This window comes from Opisthorchis viverrini (assembly GCF_000715545.1).
Source record: "Opisthorchis viverrini unplaced genomic scaffold opera_v5_258, whole genome shotgun sequence".
In the NCBI taxonomy this organism is placed as follows: domain Eukaryota; kingdom Metazoa; phylum Platyhelminthes; class Trematoda; order Opisthorchiida; family Opisthorchiidae; genus Opisthorchis; species Opisthorchis viverrini.
Genome location: NW_008751915.1, coordinates 278,689 through 306,352, shown reverse-complemented (window position 1 = coordinate 306,352; position 27,664 = coordinate 278,689). Strand labels below are relative to the sequence as shown.

The 27,664-nt window shown below is 41.6% G+C and overlaps 2 protein-coding genes across 2 annotated transcripts in view; one reads left to right on the top strand and one right to left on the bottom strand.

The window, feature by feature from the left end:
• T265_14771 (hypothetical protein) overlaps nucleotides 1-27,664 on the bottom strand; it is a gene marked incomplete at both ends in the record, with an annotated part of 102,277 nt that overhangs the window by 69,505 nt on the left and 5,108 nt on the right. Inside the window, 8 exons of the mRNA XM_009175155.1 lie at nucleotides 4,707-4,898; nucleotides 7,321-7,623; nucleotides 9,374-9,415; nucleotides 13,598-13,726; nucleotides 14,917-15,087; nucleotides 19,550-19,753; nucleotides 25,423-25,695; nucleotides 27,088-27,369. Coding sequence (XP_009173419.1) covers nucleotides 4,707-4,898; nucleotides 7,321-7,623; nucleotides 9,374-9,415; nucleotides 13,598-13,726; nucleotides 14,917-15,087; nucleotides 19,550-19,753; nucleotides 25,423-25,695; nucleotides 27,088-27,369 — 1,596 coding nt within the window. The remainder of the gene's footprint in view (nucleotides 1-4,706; nucleotides 4,899-7,320; nucleotides 7,624-9,373; nucleotides 9,416-13,597; nucleotides 13,727-14,916; nucleotides 15,088-19,549; nucleotides 19,754-25,422; nucleotides 25,696-27,087; nucleotides 27,370-27,664) is intronic.
• The window catches only part of T265_09143 (hypothetical protein), a gene marked incomplete at both ends in the record, with an annotated part of 178,442 nt that continues 152,612 nt past the window's right edge, over nucleotides 1,835-27,664 (top strand). The window contains one exon of the mRNA XM_009175145.1: nucleotides 1,835-2,003. Within this exon, the coding sequence (XP_009173409.1) occupies nucleotides 1,835-2,003 (169 nt within the window). The remainder of the gene's footprint in view (nucleotides 2,004-27,664) is intronic.

Below are 27,664 nucleotides of genomic sequence, written 5' to 3'. Positions count from 1 at the left end.
CCAACACATTACCAACAATTTCGGGCGTTCCACGCTCAAAACCTCTCGTTGATAGGAGACTTTCGCCTGCCGACAAGCCTCCACACGACAACAGCTCTAGTTCCTCCATGAATGCCTGCGGTAACACGTCCTTCCACGTAGTGTAACCTACCGACCACCAATAAACCATCCACAAGCTTGGATAACACCTAGACTGAATGGCCGGCGAATGATCGGACTCATGATTACAGACGCTCACAACCACATTAGGAAATACGCGAGAATAACCAACGAACATATGGAGGTCTGCTTGGTAAATGATCAGGTGGCTGTTGATCTGTTCAATAAAGGTCAAGTATTTCATCAATGAATCGCAACACTCAATCAAAAACGCACAACAGTTCTTGGATAAACTAAAGTATGTGACAATAGAAGAGGGCGAAACAATGGTCTCATTTGATGTCAGCTCACTGTTCACATCAGTGGACCTACATTCCGCAAAGACAACAGTCGCTGAACTACTGGACAGTCATGGACCTCCCAGTGGACCTCTAAGGAAGGAAGACATATGTGAATTGCTCAGCCTCTGTTTGACCACGTACTTCGAATTCAACGGTGAATACTACGAACAATTGAAAGGAGCACCAATGGGTTCCCCAATTTCAGGGTTCATCGCCGAGATCGCAATGCAAAAACTGGAGAGGACCGTGTTGCCGGACATCAACCCGAAGCTTTGGGTACGTTATGTAGACGACACTTTTGTCATCATCAAGAAGAGAGAACTACAACGAGCAATCCAATTGATAAACAGTGTCTCCGATGACATCAAGTTCACGATGGAAGAAGAAAACAACAACAAGCTGGCGGTTTTAGATGTCCTCGTCACAAGGTTGCCGAACGGACAAATGCAAACGGAAGTCTACAGAAAAGCTACGCACACGGATCAAATTCTGAGCTACCACAGCAACCACCCAAACTGCCACAAAGAGAGCTGCATCCGGACACTATTCAAGCGAATTGAAACACACTGCAACACAGTAGAATCTAAAGTAAAAGAAGAGAAACGCCTATACAGAATCTTTCAAAGGAACGGTTACCCAAGGAATTTCGTCTGGAGATCTCTGAGAAAATGCAATTCAACCAACGCGACAACCAGAAACACAAGCAAAACAATCACATTACCATATATCAAAAACATTTCGGAGATGACCGCCAGGATATTACAACAGCATGCCATAAAAGTGGCCCACAGACCGACTGACACGCTGCGAAGAGTACTATCAAAACCAAAGGGGACACTTAATGCAATGGAAAAGACAAATGTAATCTACAAAATTCAATGCAATGATTGTGAAAAACACTACGTGGGACAAACAGGGAGGAAACTGTCAACCAGAATCACCGAACATAAGCTCGCCACCAAGAGACATGACCAACTCTCTCTCATCTCTGCACACGAAGATGGGGAAGGACACCATTTCGATTGGAATAACGTCAGAATACTGGGCCAAGCAAGAACAAAGAAAGAACGCGAGTTCATGGAGGCGTGGTACTCCACTGGTGGAGCAATAAACAGGCACATTGACATTGATCCTGCCTACCAGCCTCTGAGGACAAAGGAAATCCAGAACCACAGAACCCGAGGCCGGACAAGGACTCAAAGAAGAAATCAATAGAACAGCAGGCTACTAAAAATAGGAGGCACGCCACAAACCAACAGATAAGCCGACCACGACGCAATACAGATCAAGAACGGGCCAATCAGAATCCAGGTTACAGCGCAAAGGCTGCTCTTTGTAGACTATATAAACGCAGGCACGAAGAGAGGAACTACCCAACCAACAGCGCACTGAAGATGTCTCTTCGAATGGTGACGAAACGTTTGCAAATCAATTGCCAAGCTCGGCGAACAGATCAACAGCCACCTGATCAATTACCCACACTGCTCCTTACCAACCACGCTGTCGTTGAAAAGGTTGAAATATCTGCATATCGCAGACACAGTAAAGCCCGGTATTATAGTGGTGGGTTGCAATACCTAACCAGTGCGTACACAGATCTAAATTTACCTTAGACTGCACTGATTTATATCCTTCTGAGTAGCTTTCTCTAAGAATTATTTCAAGCGACCACAGATAAGCTTCTGTTAGCTGAAATATCTGGACTTTATAATTGTCAACTAATGCGCCGTGACAAAGAACACTGTCACAATTCTCACATCCCTTTATGATTTAAGAAAGTTGAAAGGATTGATCTCTGAGAGCCCCGTAAGTATGGTGATCAGTCAGATTGACCGGTTAGTTTTTCAGTTGAGAAAGACATGATTTACTGACACGCTTACTTGGTAACGGTTGATTCTTACACCTCTTTTTGGACACCAATACACAACCAGTACTGAAAAACGTTGCTCAAGTGCATTACAAACATCGTAAACAATAAACCGAAGGAGAAAGGCTTGGTCAACAGCAAGGTAAACACGTCATCCAGTACCATTGAAAAAATCTGAAAGTTGTGCTCGGGCAATATGACGTCCTTTTAATTCCCACGGATACAGCTTAAAACGGCAAACTATTGTTAGCTATACAGTTTGCCTAAGAGGTAGAAACCACTTTGTTACTCAAATCATTTAGAAGGAATTTCAAATAGAGTTTTAGAATGGGCTTTTGTTACTAAAACCGTGAAACAAAAGCCAGGTAGTTGTTAGTTGTTACAAGTAGAGTGAATTTTCAATTGAAATGTAATCTTGTAGGTGAAGGCAGTCTATGCTGAAGAGTCAACAATCACTGCACTTTTTTTCATACTTATGGGGAGGCACCACGAAATTACAGGGGGCTCCTCAATGCTGGCATTTTATACACTTAGGCATTATGTCACGAGCAACCGCGTAATAGTGTGATCAGCCTGCCCTTACACAGGACAAGCACCTGTCATCCTTTGGTCACGGAAACCACATCGCGTGGCTTCGTACTGACTGGCTCTTTGAGGGTAACGTTTGGATACTTGAAGGCCATGACCACCATGCACTGTTCACTCTAAGTGCAAACCATGGAGGAAATCCGGAAAAGATTGAATAAAACATAAAATACTCTGGTCCCGATTGGTTGGCATTTCTAAAGAGGTTAAAGTTTACAGAAATGCCCAACAGGAACGGATACTTTTTCCTGTGTCATATCAAGCGAAAAATAATTCGGTACATCGAGTGTGACTGAAAAGACATGATTCTTAAATAAAGTTTTGCTTTTAGCGAAATAGCAGCATTAAACGAAGGCTGACACAATACGCAGCAGGAATCTTCATCAAAGAGGACGATGGCTTGAGATAGACTCACGTGTTCAGCTGTCAGCCCTTGATTTCGACGTACTCTGAAAAACACCACTTCGAACTTAAGGATTGCACGTAGTCTCATCCTAGTGGCAAGAAGCCACGGGAAAATATCCCAAGCACATGGATGCACAGCAGTTTGAGCCGTGTCTGGGCGCTTAAACGACTTATCCACGGTCCGTATAGGGCTCATGGTGACTTCGAAAAGCCAAGCAGCGGTTATGTTCAAATGATAGTTTGAAGAACCCCCTGTTGTAGTTCGTCATAAGGGTTGCTTTGACACTTTTTTCACTGAATTTTTTTCACGAGTTTCACATGCAATTTCAATTCACATAACCCACTTTGTGAGTTCCTGACCTCATACCATTTAATGAACATATAGCAAGTCACCTACTAGGCGTGCCACTTCATATTGTGGTTACAAACCAAGGTGTTTTGAATTACCTTTGCTACTAAATTTGAAATATGGACAAGGAACTCGCCAGTTATTTTTTGTGTGTGAAGTTGACTACTGAACAATCATTCCGGTGCACTTTGTCCCACAAAAAAACCCGCAATCTGATGACTTTAAAAAAATTTGGCTAGCATGATCAACATTTATTTGATGCGCACGAGGTCAGGAAACGTTTCAAGCTGGATCATCATTCTTCTAGAGAAATATGGTGCAAAATAAGTGATCCAGTCGACTCCAGCTGTTGTGGTTTTGGCGTCTATGTATCAGAGCTTATCCTGAGATCTGAGTAATATGTGCAGTGAATGTGCATATCGTGTCAGAGCAAACGGACAGCACCTTTGCCATTTCAGAAGGTGAGTAGATGAAGTTCCTGCTCAATCTGAACTGTGACAAAAAGATTCAAGGTCAGCAAGTTTATTAACATGAAGATTTTTTAGAAAACCTCTTGATAATGGTTTTATACTGTATCCTTTCAGTATTGAAACAAAAAGTCGAATGAAAGCCAAAGTGCATAAAAAAGTTTGCCTGAACATGGTGTCATCGAACAGCTGAAAAAAAGAGGGCTTTCCAGAAAACGATATTGAATTATAATCCTACCATAATAAACGCTAGACAAAATTCCTCATTAGGGGAATGAGTATGTGGTGCCTGGGTACCCAGGGATGTTTTATGCAGAAACCTTCGTTCTTTTTTATTTTCCAAGCACATCGTTTATGGGTAAAAGTGCTATTGTAAAGTGAACACAATCAAGCGGATTTTTATAAATACCATTCGACAAACGTTAGGTCAGAACTGACGAAAATCCCTACGCACCGTTTTTGTGTTCTTTTTTATTTTTTAAGCACATCGTTTATGGGTAAAACTGCTATTGTAAAGTGAATACAGTCAAGCGGATTTTTATAAATACCATTTGACAAACGTTAGGTCAGTACTGACGAAAATCCCTACGCACCGTTTTTGATTCAGTCTTCCCGGAGGGCTTACGCCTTGGCACTTCCGGTGATACACTTGGAGGAAAGCGGACCAAACTCGTGGATTCCAGAATTTTCTGTGCAGGACGGATACTGATGTTGGCATTTTCACTTGGTTTGGCTGCGGATACTGACCCGCGGGATGATTGCGTTTTCTCGGTCGTAAAATGTCTCTAAAAAGAAGACGCGTTGGGAAAGTAAAAGTATCACGTGTATTCAGAAAAAAGCTTAATAAAGGGATATTCGCAAGAAAAGCAAGTTGTACCATACCCCACTCACTCAAATAGGCATTCCATGTGAGTACCTGAACGCAGCAAAACAGCCAGTGTGTTTAGCCACAGCTCACTTGAAAGCCGTTTGTTTTCAAAAACATGCATCTGTAATAATTCCAACTAATTTGTCGCATTTTTTAATTCGCGAGTCATTAGGAAGCATGTCAGTAAGTATAGAGCAATGTGCGTATTCTGTATAGCGGCTTGCTCTATAAATGAATAGTATCCCAGTTTTACCTTCAACTCATTGATCGCCAGACCTATAAGCATTGGCAGCAGAATAACTGAGAGCACATTAATGAGACGGGATGAACCGGTCCATGGCATTACGACTTCTGCTATGCCAGTCATATCCCGATATTTTCGCCAAAACTTCCTCCAGCTATACAGAGGCCGAACCCAACCATCTACGAGATTAGATAGCAGGACAGGGCAAGTGTGAAACGGCATGCGGAGAAAGCGATGTTCTTCCTGGAGGCCTCAAAGTTTCTACAACATGGGGTGTCTCATGTTCACGGTTTCTACTGCTTTGACCGCAAAGTGGACAAGGCCATTACCATCCAGTCTAAAAGAATGAAAATCTATCCGGGTGATATAGATTTTACCGCAAAATCAGTGGACGCACACTAGGCCGTCAGCTCATGGGCCGAATGAGTATTGATCCGAACAAGCTGAAGTGAAATGAATGCGAAAAGTACTGTACTCATACATCTGATCCGCTTTGTTTCTAAGAGGTACTCATAATAACACCATTAATTTCCATTTGTTGACAAAACACGTGAACCTGCTGGAAAATCTCCTGCCAATTAGAATTGTTAATCTGACAAATATTTAACGAGTTAGCCCACGTCTATTGCAGCAGTCTCTAGTTTCGTTTTCTGCTTTTCGCGGTGCAAATGAAATTATTCACAATGTGAGACAATTGGGAAACATCGGTTCATTCTATTCAGTTTTGGATGGCGACAATCAATGGAGCGGCTTCTTTTTCCAAACTACCTTGGATTGTTTTGCTGGTTACGTTCTCTTATCACAACATCACGTTATACCCATTTTCCAAAAACTGCATAGCGGTAATGCGAACAGGTTTTAGAATCACTCGCATAAAAAACAAGTTGGCCTCAACGGGGGAAGTGCAAAAACTCCACAGCTCTAATTTATTCGCTGTCAGCTTCATTTCAATTTCCACTAATAGGGCCTGCACTCCAGAAGAACTCAAATGAAAAACAACGCTTCCTTGATGAACTTTGCGTCCAGACTACCTAAGCAAAATAAGACTTGTTCGCTGCTCTAGTGCGTTAACGTTTTCTCCCAGACACTTCGCAGTCAGCTGAATCCCCATGTGTTAAGCAGTAAACCTGTGAGAGGACAGAATTATACTGACTTCTCGAGCTAATCGAAGTTGATAGGGCCGCATCTCTTATGCCCTAGTGCAGTTAAATTGTGGTTAGAATACGAGCATTCAATGGGCTAGTGGATCTGGCATTATATCTCATCGGTGTCATGATCACAAGCAACTTAAACAAAGTACGGAAACTGATACTCAGTTGGTAACTACTGTGAGATCATTTGTGGGCAAAATATGGTCTCTTGTTTCGCTGTCCACAATAAACCTACAAAGAATCGCACTTGGAGATTTTGGAAAATTGAGGCCTGATGACATACAGGAATAATTTCGTAATACCCTCTATATTTCGAATTGCCAATCACATGTATTATAAATAACCTGTACTCAATCCACCACAAAACGTTTTTTCCTGACCCAGCAGTACAAAGGATCAACTTCTCAAAGGATTTTGTATATGTCTTACAAGTGGTCTAGCTCAGTTATGCTGTCCGTTTAACGCGTCAATTTTTGGTAGACGTTCAGCAAAAGAACCATTCTGTTTTTACTTTCCAAGTCTAGATGAGTTTGGCGATTTTAAATTTAGGTGTTACCTACGATAGTGTTAAACTTGTATGAAATCTGTTTTCAGCTCACTATAGAATAAATCGATAAAACATGATTTATTCTGATGTCTAATTTTCGGTTTGCATTCGAAATTAAAATTTTTGGAAGTAGCGGTAGCCAACGGTGACTTTTGACCATCTCGTTAACAAAACGTGGCTTGCAGTCAGGTTGGAATTACAGGTTCACATATTTAAATGCATTAGTTCACTAGTCCACCTGGTTAAGCATCGTTATTTATCAAAAGGGTCTGTAGTAGCAGACTCAGAGCAAGTGAAAAAGAATTAGTTTGATGATTTTCAGTTGGACTCAAAATATTGCATCTCGTTTGTATAAAGAAAAGTGTTGAATACGCCAAAAATTAACCTCTTAACTTACCCAAGTTGAATTATCCTCACAAATCGCTGTTATCGTTGGAATGCAATGTGATCGGCAAAGGCAGATTTCAGGTGGCGACTGGAAGCATGCTGGTATAAAAAAGGCATCAATTGGAGAATTAATTCTGATATCCAAAGACCTTATCCACGGTTGTATTGGGTACCTGCACACAATTTCTTCTATCACAACATCCGGGCCACATAAATCGTCCGGAAAAATCGGGCCGAATAACCGTGCACGCGTAACCTCATGAGTAGGAACGGCCGGTATCATGACCTCTGTAGGAGGAGCACAGCCAAGTAGCTGAAAATGATGAAATCATCACAAGAAAGTTAGGAAGGTGCTTGGTAGCCCACAGGAACCACAGTCGGTTGACAGCCGATACAGATCTGGCAGACAAACGTACATAAAATGAGCAGCAAAATGAACAAAAAACGATTGTACGTAGGCCAGATGCAACAGTCGGTATACAAGGATCTGTGAAAGTTGAGCTAAGGAGCCAATGATCATGAATTTAGACTAGAAAAATAATATCAAGAATTCATGTTAAAGTGAACGACAGGTATATGACTTAGCTGTGCTGAACAACAGTGAAAAAACACTGGACGCTTATGCGTATAAAGAAAGACACAGATGGCTTTTGCGGATCCTAAATATTGTGCTGTATTCAAGCCCTTAATTTTGATATGAATGCGGAGGAATAACGTCGGTAGGCGAACGTCCCGAAGCTTTTATCAAACCACTAGCAGGATTAAACATGATGTTATCAGAATAAGACCACCCTGAAGTGTCTCAGTCTTTACGAAGTGGTTTGCTTTCGTTCAACTCAACACACCGTTTTAGTGCTTGATACGTCAAGTACCGTCTTCGCATGACGCAGAATGGGAGTTTCTGAAGCACACTTAAAGTCTGAATCAATAGCGGGACTTCGGTGGTGTAGGTTTCAAACCTCACTTTTAAACAAGGTGTTCTGAGTAAGAGTTTCCGTCATTCCTATCAAGTCGTGATGTTTGATTTGCATTGTGATCGTGGATAAAGAAAAGTGGCGTACACAAATATCTTAGTAGGATCAGCATTGTGTCTCCAACCTATTTACCATTTCGTCTGATAAGCGTAACCACCTGGAACATGGGCGAGCACTTTGACTTTTTAGTGACTGTCCACCCAACTTTGTCATCTTAATGATGATAGCATGGCTTAATACAGGGCTGGTGAAATGCCGTTAGGTTTTTCAGTAACCTCCTGATGATGCGTTAGCAGGCAATTCTCGGTAATGTTTCCACGGTACTCTACTGGAACCTGAAGTAAATGACAAATGCCGCCGGTGTTTCAACAAAAATTAGGTAATGACTGACGAGCATCTGTTTTTATGCCATTACTTTTGCGGTTGGATAATGGCCGGTGACAGCTGTAACAGGCTCTGTCAGCTTCCTTATTTCCTCAATCTCAAATCAGAGGCAGCACCACATTTGATCTGGAAGACGTGTAGCTTTGTTTGCACCCGGTTTCCATTAGCCGATGGTCCACTATTCCGTTACATCAGAGGATGATCAGCCCGACGTATGAGCCATTGTAAACCACGGTTGCAAATCAGCACTCTTTTGGACATACGATTGCTTGAAAATCCAATGTACCAAGCCAATGGATCTTCTATTGCTGGACGGATTCTTCTGTTGAGCCATGCTGTACCACTTGGTAATAGTTTTCCAGTCGTGTCGTTATAGCTTTGTTTGCGCCTATCTGATATAGCTGTTTGTCTGACAGGAAAGCAAGTATATACAAAGCCGTCCGTTACAAGCACATGTCTCCTGTGCAGTCTGGAGTTTTGAGACAAGCCCCCTAATCCGTCACCACTTGTACCGAATTTGCAAATTTTGCTGTAGGTGTCAGTCTGCTCTAGAAAATAGCTATATCCATGCACTAAATCTAAGCAGCTTAAAGACCAAAAAACAGCAGTCTTTAGATACTCAGTATATATGGGCGTTTGCCCTAACTGGCTTGCCAGAGAATGGAGAGCACAGGCGCAGTTTTTAGACGGAATTGGCAAACTTACTCTCGGCAGTCTGCGCGCACACAGTGGCCGAGTCAGACCCGCCTGAAAGTAAGAAAATACGATAAGCCCATTTGCACCATTGTAGGGTCAATCTATACAGGGATTCGGAAAGTAAAACACATAAGTAAAGCAAACGACAATTATCCTGGAATTGAAAAATCTTCGAAGAAGTCAGGGCATCATCATCATTGACAACATGACAGTGTTCAACACCGATGCTCCACTGCCGTACAACCATGATTTACTTGGAAGCCATATTGTGAAGAAAAGAATAAAGATGAACTGGGAGAGGACCTAGAGCTAGCTCACTACAATCATTCTGAGGTGCCTACACGTACAAACACTCAGTCAATCTGGACAGAACCTAACAACAAGAACGCAACTGACATCGATTGGCAGGCGTATCAGTCACCGTCTCCAACCGGGCGCAGTGGGAATCCTTCCATCCCCATCCTGGAAGGCGAGTGGCACCGACAGCACCCAAACATTTCGTGATTTCTTTCAGATCCCTCTGCCAGGACAAGGGTTGGTCACTCTGAATTGGGCATGGGAAACAGCACTGTCTTAGGTAAACGATGGTTAGGCATACGCAACACATGCCCCAGCCAAAGCAACTTCTGGTGCTGGACACATTCTTCAATGGAAGTACCCGTTGCATAACCAGAAACTAGCTTCCCAATTGCCTCGTTACGGATACTCCGACACCAACCCACACGAACAACGATTATCAAAAACGGGGGACGTCTTAGTTCCGCTGCTCAAACAGGCCAATTTTCATAGCCATACGACAAAACTTTCCGCACTGTAGCTTGATACAACTTCCAAGATACGTGCGACTCTCCACAACTATCAGTGCCTCTCCCTGGATTGTAAGTCGCGTGCTCAGTAACTGCATATCTACGAGCATGACCTTACACATTTTGGGTGCAAAGTGTATACCAAATAACAGGATAACTTTGGTCAGTTCATCCAAAAAAACACTTGCGCCTTCTCCTCCTCTTCGAAGAGGCGAACTATATCGTCTGCGTATTCCAGATAGACAAGGATTTTGCCCCAGGGTATGTGAAAACCGGGATTTTGGAAACCTTCAGCTGTTCGTCTCATGATTTCGCTGATCACAAAGTTAAACAGGATTAGGTCAGAGGTTAACATCCATGACGGACACCAATTTCAGTACGAAAGCTTTTGGAGAGCTCTCTGCATGCTCTCACACGCCCGGAAGTCTGAGAGTACAAATATTCTATTATGTTCAAAAGCTTTTGGGGCATTCCCTGGTGGGTAAGAGTGTCAAGCAGAACAGACAGGTCGATCGAATCGATTGCACCTTGGAAATCCAGGAATACCGGTATTGTGAATCGCTCATGCGTATGGCATTTTTCTAGCACCTGATGGAATGTGAGAATTTGGTCATCGCAACCCCTACCATGCTGTGGTCCTGCTTGCTGCTCTTGAGTCAGTGTCCCACGAGTCACCGTAAGGCGACAAAGCACAAGTGACGAAGCGAAACTGACAGTATCGTTACTACCGGGATCAAGCTCATCCCCTCTGGTTATCACACTCATTACGGGCCCCGTTTTTGTAAGTGAGCACTGTCACCGACTCTCTTCAGTTGTCTAGGGTAGATCCCTTCTCATAAATGCAAGCAAACAGATCAGACAGACTCTGACTGGAAGGGAAACTGACAGTATCGTTACTACCGGGATCAAGCTCATCCCCTCTGGTTATCACACTCATTACGGGCCCCGTTTTTGTAAGTGAGCACTGTCACCGACTCTCTTCAGTTGTCTAGGGTAGATCCCTTCTCATAAATGCAAGCAAACAGATCAGACAGACTCTGACTGAGGAGTGCATCCCCGTCTTTGAGCAATGCGGGTGGGACGTCATCCGGATCAGAAGCTCGGTGGCGATTGAGTGGACGTAGGCAGTCATAGAACTCCGAGACCGTTGGCAGTTCCACGTTCACCGTCCAGGGTTTTACTTCAGCTGTGGACTCCAGATGGGGAGCAACTGGTGGCCATGACACTTTCACTTGATCTGATAATTCGTTATGATCTCATACAACATAACATTAGTGTCGAGCACCAATATATCCTTGTCTTCCAAACATAACTTATTTTAAAGCCTTATTGTGAGATGAAAAATGAAACGGAAGACGATAGGTGTTCCTCGTTTAATTGCGGTTGCTTGATTTTGCGAGATAAGTGGACAAAAGTGCTGTCGATTTGCGATCCAGGTAAAGATGGTTGATGTCCCTAATTAATAAATCTTATCTGGTCGGCATGTCAACTCCACAATTTGCGGATATCTTAATGGTGTCAAACAACGCCGTTTTTGAGTACGGAATTTCAATCAGTGGATGTCTACTCCTTGCACATCAATGTGAGTCATTGGAGTCTGGATTATATTGAACTAACAAAACAATCGTAAAACTCACGCAAACGCCGAATGTTTGTGAGTTCCCACATGTGACCGTTGCCGCTTGACGATCATGTTCACGCTGTTGTAAACAAATAGCCATCATGCTCGGTCGTTCAATTGGGGTCGATGGAATCGGCCCAACGTACTGGCTGAAATTCGGCTTTGGAAGCGAAACAAAAGCTCTTATAAGTGCCACGTCGTTTGATTATCTTTGAATCATGTCCAACTGAGGATAGTTTGCCTAGATACTGGGAACTGATGTGTGAACTATTACGAAACTAAGTGGTTCAAAATTGTCGGATGGCATTTCAAGCATACTGTCAACGTGGTCTGAGGTTTATGTCTGTGTATGATACACAATGATAGCACCCGGGTTGGACCGCATGCACCCACAAAAATGGATTGCCTAAAAATTTCTAACCGATGTATCCTAGGATCGGGTTTCCCAGAATTAGACTAAATTATTTTAGGATCTGTCCATAGTTTACGTGCAATCCCTAACATTTTATGTTTGTACGTGAACGCCTATTATCGCCCTTCTAAATACAGGACTCTATTAGCATGTACTTGAATCCAAAATACACGGATTTTATTATTCTCCTTAACTAAGTGTTTTTATTTGTAAACGGACAGCGGTTTTCGTCTCGTGTTTTACTTAGTTCAGTGACAAAAAGTTGATGGGTATTAATTTTTACCATCACTGGCAATTTTCCAGAAGAATAGACGAAATTTTCTTCATTGGTTGGTTGATTATATTTTCCATAAAATTCTGATGGTCAAGCTCCTTGTGAATCCGTAGCAATGAGGTGTTCAAGTGCTCAATTCGAAAGGATTTCCTTACGCTTTTGATGGCTAAGACTGTAATTGACGGTGTTCTAATTTCATCATCACAAATAGGTCATATCTGACTGACTAACTACACTCGTTTGCAAACGGTGCAATATTTGCAAGATACTAAAATGCAACGGACCCAAATGATTTGCTGCACACATACTCATCATATTTCCGATGGAACACCATTAGAAATATTTCAATGGACTGTCTTAGAAGGAGAAATTACCGATAAGTTTCCGAAAATTCGTCGACGGATCACTACTGGTTTTGCTCTTTTTGATGCCAAACATGAGCTTGTAGCCCGCTAATTTCCAGAAAAATTGTATTCTCGCTAAACACCAAATTGTGCATGATCAGCAAGTAACACTTTGAAATTAGTTTGATGGTAGGTGAAAACTCAGCTGAATGCTTGATCGATTCCCCAGAGTTCGATATCTAGGACCTCGAAGGACTAATCCAGTAGTGGACTACTTGCAAAAGTTTGAGACAAACAGACACATTTTAATTTTAAAAGTGAGTTTTCAAAAGCCTTATCCAAACCGCTGCAAAAACAAATGCAATATTTGGTTAAGTTTCGCGGGATAAAACTGTTGGATTAGTGGTTGGATTCCAACTAAGGTCATCTGATATAAGGAGTTAACAAATTTTGCATAGTGATGGCTCCTAAAGAGTGGTTTTTTGTTTATCATGAAGGAATTGTGAGAAAAATATCAATCGTTCGCGTTTGTGAGGCCCATCTGAAAGCAACCTCTGGCACACCTTGAACTGAGAACAATAGATGTACGTTTGCCCGAAATCGGGTACAACTAAGGATGCACAAAACGCAATGTTTTGGAGCTTCGTAAATAAATTCAAACAATTAACCAGTTAACTTGCTACGTCTGAACTCGTTGCTGGTTCAGAAAATAAAAATTCAACCAATGAAGTTATTTTTTGTTAGTAATGACTGTAAATTCAGACGGAAAAACTTACTGCCAAGGTGTCGTTTACGACGAAACTGCCATCAGCGCACTGCCTCACCGAGGCTGTGCAAGAATTATCGAGCGGTGACACCATGTACGTGCGCAGGTCTTTTCCTCTTCTCTCCCCTTTTAGTGCTAACTGAAACCACAAAATGAAGTGATGAAACTGTTTTGCAGTTTAATTGGAATAATTAGCGTATCACATCAAGTAAAAGTACAGGGTTCTATTGGTGGGACGGTACAGTTTTTCATATGCAGACTCATCCAACTGTGATCATGATAAAATCAGGCCATTTGAAAGGACTAATTGTTTCTAGCGCCTTAAGTGGCAATTCTACTTGAGGTTCTTGTTAAAATGCAGCCAAGACATACATACACTGTCTTCCAGTTGGTGAATTGCCAGTGAAGTATGCTTTCACACCAGTTGGTTTGACGGAGTACCACATCACCGATCATCGTGCTGCAGACCATTGTCTAAAAAAATACTGTCATTTGCGTTCAATATCCAAAAGTCCTATTAAAACGAGTGACAGAGTTTGCAAAGCTATTTACAGTGGTTTTGGGAAACACAACCCTCCTGAAAAACATGAACTCCAGCGCTGGGTATGTTAGCCTGGAGTTATGATGGTATTTCTTCGGTTTACCCTAGTGTACTTAGCACACTTTGCCTAGTGCCCCGTTACAATAGTGACTCCTAAAAAACATATCATTACAACAAAAGGTTATCTTCAAGATCCTGAAAGATAAATGAAGGGTTTGCTTGCTCTCTTGAGTATTGCAGCAGGCCCAACCGGACGTGTGGAGCTGATGACGGTTTGAGATGACTAGGCAACGGAGTGAGGGGCTGATAGCATTCTGTAAGTTCTGATGCCTGACCAGCAAAGAAAGTGCTGTATGGGAGGCATTAAATTCTAGCGAGGTTTGCACACCGCTCTGGGACACGAAAGATCTGACCGAGTCTAATCTGCAGAGCCAATCCCAAAAAATTCGATGGCAAAAATGTTATGTGGCAGACAAGAAAATAAAATCCTAACAAAAAAACTTGTCTTTCAATTTTTGTTAACATCATTCTCACCATATGACACATTTGAATCGTAGATTCCCTCTGCTATACCGCATTTGTGCGCAGAAAGTCGATCTTCTAAAATGTAGCTGATTCACTTTGCACCATCAATCACGGAATCAGGTAATCGAAAAAAGCCGGAAGTTTTGAGTGATTTATTTTTCAGTTATTTGCTGCAACAATCCATGCCGAAAATACTTTTACACCTACAGGAAGCCACATGACACCCGATTCAACTGTGAGTGAAATGACGGCATAGAACTCACCCGAGAATCGTCTAGCCAGGGTTCTACCAGGGTTGGAGGAAGGTAGTGTGCCAATGTCCGACACGTGCTTCTCTCAACACAAGGCACATGCACTATCTGCCGGATCTCTCGATGCCAGGAAGACGAACAGGGTGACGGGTGGACACTTTGTATTGCCTGGCAAATTACTGGCTGCAGAAAAAATACAGCTCAAAATAAAAGTGGAGCAGAGAAGGTGGCTGGTGTGGTCATGTTGCTCCGACATTGATAAACAACTTGAACATGCATACCGGACTCTGCTGTATTTTTGTGAATAATGCAAAGGGAACTTCCCTATGTGTGCCTTCCCCCTGAATCCACACAGTGACCTGTTTCAAAGATTTATGAAGGTTTATTAAGTCATTAGTGTTGGAGGTGGTGAAGAGGTCAAGCTGAGTCTCAATTCGCATGGAGCAAAAGCAACACGAATCAGTTGCTCTGTTTGAGAAGAAACAGGTTGTTTGAGAAATTTTCCACCTTTGGTTAACCCTAAGAATTCATTTGCAGTGGGCGATATCTGACAACTCTATACTCATTGAAAAAACCTTGGATAATCAAATATTTGTTGGTGCTTGTTCTTATGTCGTTGTTTAAACATCCATGGGGCTGCACATTTAAGACCGGGGATGTCCGAAATTTTGTGACCTTACGTGGAATGAATTAGATGGAAGAAGGTAAACACAGAAGACCTCCGTACAGAGTAAATTAGTTGAGGACGTTCTGTGGGACACTTAGAGAGTTCATTTCTTCCGGGTGAATAACGTGAGGAATGTCCGTGTAAGGCAGCATAAAAAGTTGTCAGAGTTTCTGGACAGAGGCAGATCTAATGAACGGATTAGCTGTTGTTTACTAGCCCCCAAATTTGACCACCTTCAAACGTTTGGCGTACTAGTCCGGTCTACGGGCTTCAAACGACGATTTATCTCACATACCACCCTGCATACAGGTGATCTACGCATTCAGTGCATTTGGATAACATTTCAGTACAAATGGAGAGTTCGGACAGATTTCAGAAAAATCGGGCACTCAAATGCAACGATTGGAAAAATCGTGAGAAATAAATTATTGCCTTGTATAACCAATCAGTAGGTCATGGACACGATATTACATGCATATTTAGGAAATTACCGGAGGACACATCAATTGGTAGGATCTACAAACTGCCTCAGGTCAGAGGAGCGGTTGCCGTGGTTGCACGTCATCATGTTTGATATAAACCAATAAATATGCAGAAAAAGTAAAGCAGATATCGTTTTGATTTTACTGGAATAGTAGCTCACTTCATGCCTTATACAGAGTATATCTGTATCGTAGAGTGGTTGATTGAGAACCCCTTCGTATTTTCTCCGTACAATTGACGGCCAATAGTCAGCAAAACTTCTGTTTCGCGATGACCCTCTGCAGGAAGATGGTGCTCTGTTAGGCTGTGAGATAACTGAGAAAGATTGCACGGCGAGACTGGGAGAGGCCCATTGTGAACAGACTGCCTCAGGGGGTCTCTGAATCTGTTTGAAAAATGTATTCAACGGATATATACTGTGTAGATTGGCAACCTTTGTGTAGGACAATGTAAACCGAGCGTAATGCCCACGGCAAAACCCACAGAGAAAATTTACAAAGTTGACTGACTATCTACCATTTGAATCCGCTTGACTGCTCCATTTACTGTTTTAGTGTGTTTTTGCTTTTTCTCTCAATCAAAAAGCGTTTATACGCTTTGCTGCTAATAACACACGTCCGGCAACTTTAGTGTGATGCACTGCTGATAGTGAGGACTTAGCAGCCGTATTGCGCTGTGGGTATTACTAATAATCCAAACTGAATCAAAAAGCAGTTGAAGGAACTTATAGATACGTAAACCAGATGCCAACAACCAGATGGCATAATGCCACTTTCTGAAGGGAAATTTGGACAAGCACGCGATGGTTCTATAGAACAAATCTTTTTCGGGACAAGTGGTTACTTCTCACCTGCCGCACACATTAAACTACTGTTTAGCTGTAACATCCTTTCGGTGCCTAGCTTTCATGCCACCCAAGGGAAGCAGAAGGGCTGGGATACTGCTAGGTTGCCTAAGCATAGACAGGGGAAGTTGAGAGGCAGAGGTCGGGTTTGAACCACGGACCTTCCGGTCAGTAAATTCGCGCTCTAACCATTTGAGTCATGTTGGCACACATCAACATAGACTTGCTACAGACGTGGCTGGTAAAATGTAAGTTGCCAGAACAGAACAACCTATTTTATATCAGCTGCTGATCGACAAATTTTGTGTTTGGCCACGCCATCTACACTGGTAAATCTACATTTGCGTGCCAGCTGGCATTCTGCCAAGCTGAATGACGACATCTACTATGCTACGCCGATACTACTGCAGGGCCATACTTTTATTCAATCAAGCTAGTCATCGAGATAATCAGAATTTCACAATCCCAGAAACAATGATATCCCTGTGTTTTCAAAGAAGTACAGCCGTCTCCTAAGTGAGCACTATATTGGTAAGCCGGAATAAATCCGCAAATCATTGTAGTGAGTATGTTTGAGCTAGCAAAGTCAATGAACAAAACTTATCTAAACCAATGTTGTTTGGGAATTGTAAATGTTTTATATACCTTGATGAGTACTGTGCAATAGACCTGTTGGTTTAATGTACGGCAACACCTGTTTTACGTTGTATCTACACAAAAGGCATGAGTCTTGGGATTACGGTGATTCTGATAACTCAGATTGTCTGAGTCTTGAATAACATCTGCGAAAATAAGCAATTTCACTTTCATTAAGGCAAGTATGACATATTTGTGCATTTCATATATTTTATTGCCTAAAGTTACTGAAATAAGGTCTTTTAGACAAACAAAAGCCTAGCTTCCAATGCACACCGTCCTTAAGATACAAAATTTTCCATATCGTTTGGCTATAATAGGCTTGCCATAGAGAAATAAGTTTGTAATGACAACGCCCCACCAAGATGACCGACATAAAGAAATTAGCTACTCATACATAAAATGCTAGATTTCGTAATGGACCGAGAACATTTAGAAGGATGTTTATAGTTGAGGCCTTGTAGGCTACCGGTCGATTCACAAATAGGCAGACGTCTGTCTACAAATGTGATTTTCATGCAACAACATCCACATTAAACCCAAATTAGTATATATTAGATAAATCTCACAAAAAACCTATGGCTTATTTAGCCACCGTATTTAAAAACGATACTGTACAATGTGTTCGGAGGAAAACGCACATCAAACACTTTGAAGACAGGCTCACGCGAAGAATCGTTATTTCCCACAATAGTATGGAAAGTTACCTGACTACAAGAATCAGCCTCGCCTAGTAACACAACTTTCAAACCCACCCAAAGTTTCACCTCATCTCCATCATAGTCGAACAGGTACTAGTACATAGTTGGATATAATACTGGCGTGGTGCTGCCATGTCCGCAAAGCTGCTCTTTGGAGATGCTCACATTAGACTCGTATGCCAAGTAGACGGTATCAAATGTGTCTGTCTGTCAAACGCTGCGGTATGTTGGCTGAAGTATGCCCTGACTGGATACGGACCTATAAATTACTACTTTTAATCATTGTAGCCTTCCTACACGTTCTGTTTAATCCACAAACGGTCTTGCGGGTTGCATGCTCATAGAATAAGTTTCCACACAGTTGTTGATCGTCCGATAGGCCAAGCGATGAACGCACTTGCTACGTAAAACACCAGCTACTTGACACCGCGTAGCGTTTGTGGTTGAACGATAACAGCGGCCAACTGAAAACTATCGTTTTAAACGAGCCTTCCATCACCAGCCATTAACAAACCGACGTACTCTCCACGGGTAGTAAAACTAAGTTTTGAGATGCGCGTAGTTAATCTCCACAAACTCAGTGTAGGTGGCTGATTGTTTTGGACTTCAAAGGAAATGAACGATGGTTTAAATAGCTATATAAAATCTGCTGCAAAAAGTTGCGCATACTATGCGCTGGCGGTAACGCAAATGGTAATGTGACTTAATTTATTAGAAAACATTTCCTTGAGCAAAACTCTTTGAGAACCAACGTGTTCTCTGAATTCACTGGTTCTATGAAACCATTAACCACTTATCTGCAAAGGTAGAGGCAGCAGTTTTAGAATGGACGAATGTTAAGTTATGTGAGAATGGAAGAACTTTGTTTTAAATTTAAAGAAAATATCGTCAACGACCACTAAACTCTATTCTTCGCAATCGGTATCATCAGCCACTGCATGACTGTTCTAGTTAGTGTATGTTTTAACCAGTTAGCCCGCGCTAGCCGACTGTATTGCACACCAAGAGTTTTCAGTAAAGGTTAAATTTCACAAGTGAATGCCATTTTACTGCAAATGCTTATTCTAAAGTTAACAGATCCACTTGATTGGTGATGAGCCGTACACCCGTTACCGTTTTACACGTATGCGTTTAGTTAATAATGGTGCGATCCAAAATCGTTGATTTGTGTAGGCTATGAACGGCACGCAGATAGCATGAAAGGGAAAGGCAACCCAAAAGTAAGATAGCAAAGCTAATTACGCTGGGCTCACATGTCACCCAGATTACCTCGGCATTTCAGTCAGCATTCATTGTCAGTCAGTGGGAGCTTACACGTTGCCATTGATCGCCGGTGTAGTCCGCTTGGTAGGTAGTAAGTTTATCGCTTTGTCCTCTTGCGTTGCAGTACGTGCTGACGGCGTCCACCGAACGGGCGGACCTGGTTCCGTATCGTTCACACGGGTAAATCACATGGCGGTCACTAATTGCGTCGCACTGACTCGGTGGTCTGTAAACCATAGGGCGGTTGAAAAAGCTCTGTAATACAAAAGGGGTAGTGTAGCTCTAATATAGGCAAAAGAAGACCAGCAGCAACAGGCATCAAAGACTAACAGCATTTATGCTGTCGGATCTTAACATGATGAGACGTCTTTGGTAACCACGCAAACTATCTTCTTTTGTCCTTTCCGTGGAACGCCGGCAGATATTAGCTCAGATTGTAGCATAGGATTACGAAATCTTTTAGAAGACTACTGTAGTAGTATGCAGTGTCAATTGATAGCTTCTAAAACGTTGTGGATGAAGGTATTAACGATGCTAACTTGCCTTGGTTAGTATTAACTTAGTTAATAAATTGAGTACAAAGAAATTTAGGGTCTACTGGATTGTTCATTGTATGTGAGTTAGCCTCCGTTCCAAATTTTAGCGTACAGAATGCCTGACAAGTATTCTCCGGAGAATATCCATGTGGAATTAGGAAGGAACCTCAATCACTTTAAAAAATCTGATATCACTGGCAGAACACTATTTGTTTGGAAGCTTAACTAGTTTGAGTGAGATTAAATGCAAAAAATGGTGGCCAGTTATTGTGTCGTCAATCTGTTTGTTCGCATAGTTACAAATTAGTTGGTTGGTTACTCGATTAGCTACCTAATAAGTGAATTGGTGAATTAGCTATTCATTTTGTTTGCTTTGTATGTTTTCTTGATTCTGGCTAAGCCGGTTGTTCAGTTAAATTTTTTGCTAGTCACGCCGTATGCTAAATATTTTGGCGTCGGAGCTAAGTAAAGGTAGTGGCCAATATAAAGAATTACACAGTAACTGCAGGGGTTCTACCTGTGAAATGGGATCCAAAGGTCGCCTCAGAAATGTCGGTGACAGCTCCCGTGAATAACGGGTGTTTTGATGATCACTGTACGAGGCCGACATACAATCCACGCTTTCCATTTCTCCGGGAAACAGCAATGGACTGTTCGGTCTTACCTCACAGGTGCATCTTTCAGGAAACTCAGAGCAATATACGCCGAAACATGAATACTGTGGGGCCAAGTTACATCGAGGATGAAAAAGTCTTTCAAATGGCGTCACCTGCAGAAGAAATATCGTAGGTAAACTGATGTGACAGTAGTGCTAGGTTGTCGCAATGGTATACACACAACAAGTCAACCAGTATACCTAACAGTGTTTTCACAATGAAATAAGTTGGTGAAGTACCCAAATATACAGGACTTCACTAAAACACCAAGCACTTAAATAAGCGCTTCCTTCAAATTGTTGCACCATCTGACTAAATTTCTTTGTCACCACTAATTTCCACACGTGTGTTCTCGTGGTTGAGAACACTGGGTTTTCATCCACCAAAGAAGAATGAAATGTGAAGCTGGGACTCCGTTAAAAAAACGGACCAGCTCAAATTTATTCCGGTAGGTGCCTACTCAATGACGACGTGTGTATCCATAAGAGTCCTTCAAAATCTTCGAAACCTTAGCATGACTCAAGTGTTGCTGTCTGGACTGGATGTGAATTTTCTGATCACATTCAAGTTCAGAATTTACATATTTCTTCCCTGAAATTTCAGCAAAAGTCTGTAATCTTTATTAGTTTTCTTTCATTTTGCCTGTATAACGTCCTAATGAAATTACTTGGTTGACTCGATGGAGCAGTGACACTGCAACGGATAAACAGGCATTCAGACTAACACAGTTTCAAGTGTGCTTGTGCACCATGCTTTGTGTACTGATTAAATTAAAGTGCAATAAAAAATCACACAGAAACTTAACAATAAATAGGGTGCTTCAGCGACTGTTTTGGCTGAGCCCCCTATTCTTATTGGCTGAAGTTGCGTCTAAAATATATGCAAACAATTTTCAGATTGGTAAATTTCAATAACGGGAACAAAGTTGTTTAGGCTAGTATTGGTTTGCAATTAAACAGAGGTATGAAAATGGGGCTTTAGCATATTCTGTCTGGAGACAGAAAATGCCAATCTAAGCCTATTACGCTGATTTTTCCGCAGAAATTTGTGCTCGTCTAATACGTACGCAATAATTCGTACGATAAATTTAGTTACTGAATAATTCCCCAGAGTGAGTGTGGAAACATCTTGCAGACACCAGTCCTACCGACAAGTACTTATTGGTTAGAATTTGGGTCTGCTTGGATTTACAGTAAGCCCATTTCAAACATTGTCTCCAACTTGAGCATATATTTTGCAAAAACGTACTGTTTTCTATGTGTTTCATAGACAGCGTCGCAGTTCTGCAAATGGATCACTTCTATCGCTTAAGGACAGCCGTCACTTGAGAATAATCATTCATTTGCAAAATCTACTCCGATGTCTGGAGTCTAACAATGGCTAAGCACGGGAAATTGAGTATCTTTGCTGTTTTTCAAAGAGGTTAGACAGATCCTCATCTTTCATGCACACCGAAACGGCTGCTTCATAAACCTAGGTGCCAAAATTTCTGCTGTAGTAATCTGATAGCATACTTTTCAAAATTTTTCTTTCGGTGATCTTATATCGACTTCTTATCAACAGAAACCAAACTAAAAAAACAAAACATGTTTACGGGATGTTTTGCGCTCATGTGTAACAGGCACCTCAATCCCGACTACCTATATGCTGTATGTAATATTCCTTTGCATTAGACACTGAAATAGAAAGTTGTCGTTGGAAACGATTACACCGCAATAAAATAACTTCCCTACCTTATTCTGGTGGCAAGTATGGAGCCATCTACATGGCGCTGTTTAGGGACACATTTGGGGTTCCACAAGCAACCATAAAATTTGACTGAACTTTGTTCGATTACATCTAATCAAACAACACGCAAACCACCCTGCCTACCGTTGTGTTTGGAACGTTTGAATTTGAAAAACTACTGAATTGACCGCGTATTATTCATCACCACGGGCATCAAATAACTGACGATACAAACAGGCAAATAACCGGCGGAAAAGAAATACTTGGAAGGGCAAAGGTCATCACGCACACAACAAGACAAAATTTGTCTTAGCATAAATCTTGGAATATAACTGAAGTAGAGGCATGTGAGTAAAATTTACGTGCATTGGAATTAGCCAACCACATTTCCGGTTTTATCGCAAATAACCAGAGACTGAGGTTGCAAATAAGGTTAAATTTAAACACAATTCGGTACAAGTAGATGGAAAATCATCAATATTTTAGGATACTCTAAAGTGTGGTAAATGTGTTATATATTTTTTAGTACAAGTTCATATGTATCAATCCACATAAACACATCCGGTTCTACATATGGAGAATTCTGCGGACCTAGCTTTGTGATAAGATAAGACCACAGCCACATGGGCAGTTTATACCGAAAAATATGCAGGCAAATAGAACTACTATTCAACTGACGTACTCTTCGTATTCTTGCGATACTTGTACCGGGAAATGTGCAAAGTGCCTCTATATTATTACAGTGTGCAGCCACCGAAGCTTCTGGTGAAAGCGGTCGGACAGTACTTGAAGCAAATTGGAACCTGACATCAAATGGTTGACCAATTGGTGAACTTTTTTCCAGCTGTAAATTGGCAAGTCGTAATCAGTTGTCCTCTGTAACGCTGATCTTGTGTATCATTGCAGATTGTGGATAAAAAGTGTCATAGATTTTTATCTTTGTTGTATTATATTATATATGTAATATCATATAATATAATATATATAATATATTATATTATGTATTATATGTTTTATTCTTTTCAATTGTGTTTAGGATAGCCTAAGTTACAAGTTATATCATTTCTTCAGCAAATAGGTCTCGTAGTGAACCAGAACATTTTTTACCTGAATGTAGGGTGAAGGGCACGCTGGTTTGACAGTATAAAGTGAAGCTAGATAGCGCATGGCGTGTCGCTAGGGCCAAAAATTGATAGAGGTGGACTGCAGCCTGCAAGTCTGTGCGTCGGAGGCTCTGACCAAAAACGTTTCATCCCCGTATACCGTTGGTACGAATCTGTCAAACGATCGCTAGATTTTCGTCTGAGAATCTTTGCATCCGATATTCTTTCGGCAGAATACGTTGGTTTGAGCGGTGAGAGCTAGAAAAAAGTAAAAGCATCGTCTGGGGTTCACTTTTCCAACTTTTGTGAATGCAAAGTGCTGTAACATTCGTTACTCTACCATGCAGAATAAGAATATTATTATAGGTAGATTTTTAAAGGAAGATGATGAAGTGTGTGCGCGTTTCATAGGATAGCATCTAAATCTTACAGTATGTCCCGGAATAAGTAGGAATGCAACATGGTATCGCTGAGATTTTTGTTGAAGCCCCATTTCTGAAATGGTGAGATCGCAAATCACTTATTATGTTTAATCTGAGCGTGGAATGCTTGCATCTTCTCTGCGGCTTCTCGCGCAAAACTTGTTAATGATATCGGTCTTAAAGATGCCACAAACTCTTCTTAAGTGTCCGCACCTAGCTAACACAGTCAATTTGCAGTCATAACTGAGTTCTTGTCTTTGTTGTAAGAAAAGCCAGGGTGGTCTGTTCTTCATGTCTCTAAACCATTCTCCCTCTTAACATTAGGCACTGAGGTCAACTTGGACGCAAAATTTTACAAAGGGTCCTGAACGATAGAACATAGAATGCGCTTTTCTTGGGCAGTATTTTTCCACCAGTACACTCAGTGGAAAATTAATCATGACAGCACTTGACAAATCGGATGAGTTTCGATTAAATATGAGGGAATACAGTTTACTGAATCCCGCATTTTTATTCTATCCTTTGGTCATAATTCATAGCAGTGCATCTTATCTCCTTTGGAAGTGGTGATAAGTAGATAAAAAACTTCCGAAGCCTGGCCGTCAAATGGGAGTTTGATCAAATAAACAATAGTTGTCCGAAACATTCAGACCATGAGTGGCTTCAGCTTCGCAATGGCAGATGACAAAAAGGGGATAAATTTCATTACGTTATCAAACTTTCAGCAACGGACTAAAACCAAAAATGCTTTTGTTGAAATGGCCGTTGTTAAATAGTGCATTGTTTGGACGCAGAAATCTATAAACCAAGGGGTCTCCAAATAGCATTTACTTCGCCTCAACATTCAATTTCTCGAAAACACAAGGCCTCTTGAATTTCGGACAATACAGAGGTCGACTCTGTTGTAGGCTGAATCCCGGCATCCCTTCATGTCTCTTCATATCTCCCTTTGTCACGAAGAAATGGTATCTAACAACAGTCCTAAATGAATAACCCTAAGAAAATATAAAGAATTACGTGGAACCATTCACAATATCTGAATCTTCGCGGATACACGGATACTTTAGCTTCAGATGACACATCATATTCACGTGAGAAGTGAGCCAAAATGAAGTGCATACTACTAAATAAAAGTAAATACAGCAGACGCAATAAGTAATACAATAAGTTTTCTAAAACTTAACCTTTTTCCAAAGGAGCTTTTTGGGTGTCATATAAATCAGGGTCTTCAATATTAGCTCTAACAGAAACCGTATCTTCAGGAGAAATGAATTCAAAAATGCCTTCAATGTTGGAATGCATTATAGTATTCCCAAACCATTCAGTTTCAAGCCCATTCGTATTGGTTCTTCATCAAGGAAGAACATGAATTAGTTCCTTAAGCAAGTCTCAGCCATAATGAACAGTGAAACATTGTTATATAAAAAGCAAACAAAATGAAAGTTCATAAAGCCACTGGACAAAAACTTCATGGCTCACCGGACGGGAGGTTGTGTGTTTAGTTTTTCCCGCCACGTGTTGCTGGACTTCGGGTTGGATGTCCCGCGCATGCCTGCTTCCGGATGAATGGTTGCGCAGAACTGACTGACTGGATGGAGGAGCCTGCATGGGCGTAGAACTCCGCCGTTCACGTAAAGGCTGGTGTTGTCTGTGCTCCTGCACACTTGGTCGTATTTTTTTGGACGGTTTTGTAGACACCGACGTTACGGAAGCCACAAGAATATCTTGGCGTGTATCTATTTCAAGGGAAGGCTAAAAAAATAGTTTCCATTAGCTTCTAGAAAGTTTGTCCGTTTGTTTTATGCCCAGTGAACAGCTTCAAAAATTCAGACTCGATTGTCCCGGCAAATATATTAAACAAGGTGACAGTGAAACCGAGATATGAAACATGTTTATGTTGCGCTTTCCTCGAAAACGTTTGCTGAAGTAATACATTGTTTCACTGAGCTAAGCCATTTGAATTGAACTTTCCAAAAAACCTACTGTGATACTGGTAGGTCAAACAAGTATTCTTCCAAACGCAGCCCCTGTACATAGAAAAGCCCAACAATCTGACCTATCATTCCTATCTGTTTCTGTGCTTTTGTTCACCGTACCGTCTTAATGGACTGGTTCGTAAGGCAGCGAAGCAACAGATTTGGAGTGAAGTAACCAAGATGTAGACATATGAATTATTAGGAATTTGAATCATCTTGTTACTCACAGCGTCAGTAGCAACGCAACTTGGGTGGAAACTGAGACCAATTGCCTTTCGGATATGGGGTGATGAATCTTCACTTCTACAAGATCTCTTTCACTGAAGCCAGTATGCTCACCGACCCGTTGAACATACTGGCATCGTTGATTGCATAGTATTTTCAATAATCGATTTTTCTGCTTTACGCATACTAATGGCCCTTTTGTTTCGACGTTCCAGGAAAAATGTCCACTTCACCTTAATGGGAACTGCAAAACGGGCGTCAGCAAGTGTATTCCTCGATGTTATTTGTTCCGTTGAATAGTTAGTAATTCGCAATAGGTACTGGAAGTGCAACGTTCTTCTCGTTGTTAAGGCAGCTTGTTGATTTACAAGGCACTCCTGAGGATATAAAGGTTTGCTGCAGACGTTTCGTCAGCAACTCATTGGCATCGACTGCGCATATCTTGATGGCAGTGCGTTGTAGTCCGAGCTTTGGCATTTAAGGTGGGTCTAGGCAGGCACGCCGTGTACGACGCAAGCTAAAACCGTTTTACCGTAAATGTAAGGCAGATATTCTGCAAATAACTAATTTGCATATGCCCCGCTAATTTAGAACAACATCCTACTGCGAATGGATCAAAACTTCCAAAAACTCTGCTTAGCTTAAAGATAGAGGTTCCACGAGGATGTTAAATCTGTACTAAATTGAGGTTCCCATATTACCGGTCTATCACAACTGATACCAAGAAATGGGTAAAAATGGGTATTGAAAATGTATTGAACACAAAAAAGGTATCTTAATTATAACCTAATTCCTGTTTCTGATGGAAACTGCCAGCAGAAGAATGCAGCTGGTTTGAATTTCGGCGGCAAATTACTCCAAAAGTTGGGCACAGGCACCAGAAAAGTCACTGTGCTTGTACAAGTTGACGATTGTTCACCTGAAAATACACGAAATTCCTCACCTTTTTTAGCAGCTGCGTGGGTACAACTTGCTCCGGAGGTTTCTGAATTAACTGAGAAGTCAGATGCACGGAGTCTCCAAAATTATGAATTTCGTTAATGGGTAGCCATGACACCACGTTGGGCGCTTTAGCAGCCGTTGGATCATGAAGGACAAGTGCATTCTGCTGAAGGTACTGATCGCTCATTAGTGGCGTGAATTTTGTGGCCGTTAGTCCACGAGGAGGAATTGATACTTTTTGTGTGCTCATTTGGCTAACGAAACTTGTACTTCCTGACATTGACTGAAAAAACGACGGTAGATCCAATTATACACACGCAAATACTTCCGAAAATTGCGTGAAATAAAATAAATTTTGAAGTTTATGTTTTGCAGCTTGGGGACACCGGAGCTTTTAAGCAATCGACAGCGTTCGTTCACCCTGGTGAGCAGGAAGCGTAACCGCGATAACTCCGATGACTCTGCAACTGTTTGGCTACATGCGCAGTAAACTTTCTTCAAGTGGCCTGAAGGCAGAATTGACTAACAAGGTCTAAACAGGTGCCTCGTTTATAGCCTAATTTTTCTCAACTATCATA